The sequence below is a fragment of the Salmo salar genome, chromosome ssa14 (assembly GCF_905237065.1).
Source record: "Salmo salar chromosome ssa14, Ssal_v3.1, whole genome shotgun sequence".
Classification (NCBI taxonomy): Eukaryota; Metazoa; Chordata; class Actinopteri; order Salmoniformes; family Salmonidae; genus Salmo; species Salmo salar.
In genome coordinates, this window is record NC_059455.1 from 53,307,561 (window position 1) to 53,313,560 (window position 6,000).

At 46.7% G+C, this 6,000-nt stretch overlaps 1 protein-coding gene across 3 annotated transcripts in view; it reads left to right on the forward strand.

Moving 5' to 3' along the window:
- LOC106591048 (protein Niban 1) overlaps positions 1-4,702 on the forward strand; it is a 66,956-nt gene extending 62,254 nt beyond the window's left edge. Inside the window, exons 14-15 of one of the 3 annotated variants that reach the window (XM_045694557.1) lie at positions 2,624-3,214; positions 3,260-4,702. In XM_045694557.1, the coding sequence (XP_045550513.1) occupies positions 2,624-3,214; positions 3,260-4,209 (1,541 nt within the window). In that variant the 3' untranslated portion in view covers positions 4,210-4,702. Of the gene's footprint in view, positions 1-2,623 lie in introns of all 3 variants that reach the window. The other 2 variants (XM_045694558.1, XM_045694556.1) reach the window with 2 other exon arrangements.
- Positions 4,703-6,000: the final 1,298 nt, after the last annotated feature.

Genomic DNA, 6,000 nt, shown 5'->3' on the forward strand with positions numbered 1-6,000 from the left:
AGCCCAATCCAGAAATCTGGCAGTGGCTTCTGATTAAATTACATTTTCACAGAACCGCTTGTTGCAATTTCGATGAGGCTCTTTTGTTCAGATATCGGTAAGTGGACTGGAGGCAGGGCATGGAAGGGATAACGAATCCAGTTGTTTGTCATCCGTTTCGGGAAAGTACCTGTGTAATTGCGCACCCAACTCACTCAGGTGCTTCGCTATATCACATTTGACATTGTCCGTTAGGTTGAGTTAATTTGCACACAAAGAATCATACAATGATGGAAAGACCTGTGTGTTGTCCTTGTTAATGCAGACAGAGAAGAGCTCCAACTTCTTAATCAGCCTCAATTGTGTCCCGCACATTGAATATAGTTGCGGAGAGTCCCTATAATCCTAGATTCAGATCATTCAGGCGAGGAAAAACATCACCCAGATAGGCCAGTCGTGTGAGAAACTCGTCATCATGCAAGCGGTCAGACAAGTGAAAATTACGGTCAGGAAAGAAAACTTTAAGCTCGTCTCTCAATTAAAAAAAACGTGTCAATACTTTGCCCCTTGATAACCAGCACACTTCTGTATGTTGTAAAACGTTACATGGTCGCTGCCCATATCACTGCATAATGCATAAAATACACGAGAGTTCAGGGGCCTTTTGCTTTAACAAAGTTAACCATTTTCACTGTAGTGTCCAAAACATCTTTCAAGCTGTCAGGCATTCCCTTGGCAGCAAGAGCCTCTCGGTGGATGCAGCAGGAAGAATTAACGACAGCAGGAAGAATTAAGTCCTCCACAATAGTATGGGGCTTGCCTGTCCTAGCCACTCGGTGTCTCACCACATAAGACGCTTCTAGCCCCTTCTTATTAATGGTATCTGTTGCTTTTATACGTGTCTTACTACTCGAAAATCATCTTAATTCTCGCTCAAAAAAGTCCCGTGGCTTATTTTTCAAATTGTCATGTTTCATTTCTAAATGTCTGCGCAAGAATGAAGGTTTCCCGCGAGAGAGTAATGGTTAATGTGATTGGATGTTAATTATTTGACTAGGCTACTCGTATTTGACATTGTGTTGTTATTTCGCTGAACACTAGATGGTTAAATTTTATTTTTGGCAGTGAAACGAGGCTACTCAGGTGAGCAAAAAAAACTCACCCAAATGCATTGGAAAATTCCTGCTGCATTTTTTTTATGTGAATCACATTTTTATTTGGCCCCCGGCAGCATTGTGCATAGCCCAGTTTTTGAATTTATCAACCCAATCCATTCTTCTATGTCACGTCCTGACCAGCAGATGGAGCTATTGTTTTAGTTTTGGGGTCAGGACGTGGCAGTTTTGTGTATGGGGAATGTTTGTATTGTTGATTGGGACTTCCAATTGAAGGCAGGTGTGTTGAGTTGCCTTTGATTGGAAGTCCTATATAGGTGTGTGTGTTTTTCTTTGGGGTTGTGGGTGGTTGTTTTTGCACTGCGTTTCTAGCCTGCAGAACTGTAGCTGTTGTCACCTTTATTGTATTGTTAAGTGGATGCTTTACTCCTTATTTGTAATTAAATATGAGTATTCACATACCTGCTGCGCCTTGGTCCATTTATGAAGACAGCCGTTACATTCTAAAGTATAGGAGACAACCACTTATCAACCCATTGAATATAAAAATGACTTTTACATTTCACTGTGTTCCCTTTTGGTGTCCCACGTTCTAAAATAAGTTGCTAAAAAACCATCCCTTGTCTTTTCTACTGTATACCCTGTATGACATCATTACCCTCCTGTATAACACCATTACCCTCCTGTATAACACCATTACCCTCCTGTATACCCTGTATGACATCATTAATCTACTGTACACCCTGGCAGTAATAGAAGTGTATAAAACCATTACCCTCTTGAATACCCTGTATGACATCATTACTCTCCTGTATAACACCATTACCCACTGGTATACCCTGTATACCACCATTACCCTCCTGTATACCCTGTATGACATCATTACCCTCCTGTATACCACCATTACCCTCCTGTATACCCTGTATGACATCATTACCCTCCTGTATACCACCATTACCCTCCTGTATACCCTGTATGACATCATTACCCTCCTGTATACCTTGTATAACATCATTACCCTCCTGTATACCCTGTATGACATCATTACCCTCCTGTATACCCTGTATACCATCATTACACTCCTGTATACCCTGTATACCACCATTAACCTCCTGTATACCCTGTATGACATCATTACCCTCCTGTATACCCTGTATACCACCATTACCCTCTTGAATACCCTGTATAACACCATTACCCACTTATATACCCTGTATAACACAATTACCCTCCTATATACCCTGTATAACACCATTACCCTACTGTATAACACCATTACCCTACTGTATACCCTGCATAACACCATTACCCTCATGTGTACCATGTATAACACCATTACCCTTCTGTATACCCTGTATAACACCATTACCCTCCTGTATACCATCATTACCCTCCTGTATACCCTGCATAACACCATTACCCTCTTGTTTTCCCTGTATGGCATAATTGATTGTATGTACTGTATGCTTCTCCTGTATTTTACTTAATCAATTTCTTTCTTCTCCCTTTCGGTCTCTCATTTTCTCCAGTGGTGAAAGAAGCTGCCAGTCTGAGGAAGAACAACTTGATGGTGGACAGTATTGACCTGCAGAGTGCCAGCCAGAGCAGCCTGGCAGACAGTCGCACCCCTCCTCTCTCCGCCCCCGCCAGCCCTGCCAAGATGGCCGTCTCTGGGCTGAGCAGACAGGCCGAGCGGGCACCTTCTCCCCTGGTGGGAAACTCGTCTTCTAGCACTGGGAAGCTGGAGGTGGAAGGTGGCCCAGTGGTCCCAGATATGGCTGCCCTCACTCCTCCTGTCATTGTCATAACACCACAAAGTGAGGCTCCAGACCCAGCCCCACTCTCACCCTCTGCCCCAGCACATATATTTACCTATACTGCTGATGTCTCTGTAGCAGAGCCTGATACCCCTTCACCTCTACCTGAAGTGTCCTCTGCTGAAAGCGATTACCCCTCTGGTGCTGCCTCAACCAAACCTGATGCTTCCTTAGTCTATCATGACGCCCCTTTGGCCACAATCATACCTTCTGGCCCCTCCCCCCAGGCTTCTCTTCCTGTGGCTGAACCAGCTTCCCAGACACCTGAAGTTACAGACACAGCCAAAGCATCCCAACCACCAGGAACTGAAGACAAACCAGACACAGCCAAAGCATCCCAACCACCAGGAACTGAAGACAAACCAGACACAGCCAAAGCATCCCAACCACCAGGAACTGAAGACAAACCAGACACAGCCAAAAAAGCATCCCAACCACCAGGAACTGAAGACAAACCAGACACAGACAAAGCCAGAAACAGCCCAGTGAGTGACGACAGTGTGTCGGTGTGTGTCGAGGCTCTATCACCAATGAGTATGATTCTTCCTGAGGTCACAGTGCTCTCCACTGGTCAGAGACAGAGAAAAACCACAGACAGAGCAGTCTACCTGAAAACTCCTGCAGGGGTGAAGGAGGGGGCATCTGTACCTCTCACCGTGGACGAGAAGCAAGAGGAGGAAGAACATCTTTGTAAAGAGGCAGAGAACACAGAAGCACATCACATTTGTACAGCCCTATCCAACGCCCATATAGAAACTGTAGACGGTGATTCGGTCCACTCTGACACCACTCCAGAAATGAAAGCTAGTGGTACAGTCCAAACTAGCTCATCTACCCAAGCCAGAGAGACTGAACCAGCCTCCCTGACTCAGAATGACCTTAACCCCACAGGATCAGAGATGCAGCATGGAGGCAGTGAGGACAGAGCGACAGTTACCTCCGTCACTAGAGTTACTGTCACTGAGAGAGAGGGTGCCCTGCTTGTATGCAATACCCTGGTCACATCACCAGAGGGTGCTACTACTCCACTCACTGGGCCTGGGGAGGGTGTAGTGGAGGCAGGGGACAGAGGAGTGGCTCTGGGGGATGTAGTGGAGGCAGGGGACAGAGGAGAAGCTCTGGGGCTACAGTCTAACACAGTGGGTATTGAGGGATTGGAGGGAGAGGAGGAGGAAGAGAAGGAAGAGGAGGAAGCGGTTCCACTGGATAGTGTGAAGTCCATCCGTGACTTGGTGATGGAGGTAGTGGAGGTAGAAGAGCTGATACAGAGGTGTCCCCCAGGAAACAGCACTCCCTAGCTGGGGAAAGAACGACTAGGGGGGTGTACCAACAGCAGAGCAATCAACTGTGTTCATTTTGAACCCAATTCAACATCTATTAACTATTTCTATGTCAAATAAATTACTGAAAATGTTTACTTCTACAGACTGATAGAAATTGAGGAGGTAATTATGTCTCTCCTCAGAGGAGCACACAGATTGGAGAAGAAATAAAACTGACCAAATAACATAACTTTAACATCTGATAGCTATACTAACAGGACTGCCATTGGTGCAGCAGAGATGTATTATATATATATATATATACACTGCTCAAAAAAATAAAGGGAACACTTATACAACACAATGTAACTTCAAGTCAATCACACTTCTGTGAAATCAAACTGTCCACTTAGGAAGCAACACTGATTGACAATAAATTTCACATGCTGTTGTGCAAATGGAATAGACAACAGGTGGAAATTATAGGCAATTAGCAAGACACCCCCAATAAAGGAGTGGTTCTGCAGGTGGGAACCACAGACCACTTCTCAATTCCTATGCTTCCTGGCTGATGTTTTGGTCACTTTTGAATGCTGGCGGTGCTTTCACTCTAGTGGTAGCATGAGACGGAGTCTACAACCCACACAAGTGGCTCAGGTAGTGCAGCTCATCCAGGATAGCCCATCAATGCGAGCTGTGGCAAGAAGGTTTGCTGTGTCTGTCAGGGTAGTGTCCAGAGCATGGAGGCGCTACCAGGAGACAGGCCAGTACATCAGGAGACGTGGAGGAGGCCGTAGGAGGGCAACAACCCAGCAGCAGGACCGCTACCTCCGCCTTTGTGCAAGGAGGAGCAGGAGAAGCACTGCCAGTGCCCTGCAAAATGACCTCCAGCAGGCCACAAATGTGCATGTGTCTGCTCAAACGGTCAGAAACAGACTCCATGAGGGTGATATGAGGGCCCGACGTCCACAGGTGGGGGTTGTGCTTACAGCCTAACACCGTGCAAGACATTTGGCATTTGCCAAAGAACACCAAGATTGGCAAATTCGCCACTGGCGCCCTGTGCTCTTCACAGATGAAAGCAGGTTCACACTGAGCACGTGACAGACGTGACAGAGTCTGGAGACGCCGTGGAGAACGTTCTGCTGTCTGCAACATCCTCCAGCATGACGGGTTTGGCGGTGGGTCAGTCATGGTGTGGGGTGGCATTTCTTTGGGGGGCCGCACAGCCCTCCATGTGCTCGCCAGAGGTAGCCTGACTGCCATTTGGTACCGAGATGAGATCCTCAGACCCCTTGTGAGACCATATGCTGGTGCGGTTGGCCCTGGGTTCCTCCTAATGCAAGACAATGCTAGACCTCATGTGGCTGGAGTGTGTCAGCAGTTCCTGCAAGAGGAAGGCATTGATGCTATGGACTGGCCCGCCCGTTCTCCAGACCTGAATCCAATTGTGCACATCTGGGACATCATGTCTCGCTCCATCCACCAACGCCACGTTGCACCACAGACTGTCCAGGAGTTGGCGGATGCTTTAGTCCAGGTCTGGGAGGAGATCCCTCAGGAGACCATCCGCCACCTCATCAGGAGCATGCCCAGGCATTGTAGGGAGGTCATACAGGCACGTGGATGCCACACACACTACTGAGCCTCATTTTGACTTGTTTTAAGGACATTACATGAAAGTTGGATCAGCCTGTAGTGTGGTTTTCCACTTTAATTTTGAGTGTGACTCCAAATCCAGACCTCCATGGGTTGATAAATTGGATTTCCATTGATTATTTTTGTGTGATTTTGTTGTCAGCACATTCAACTATGTAAAGAAAAAAG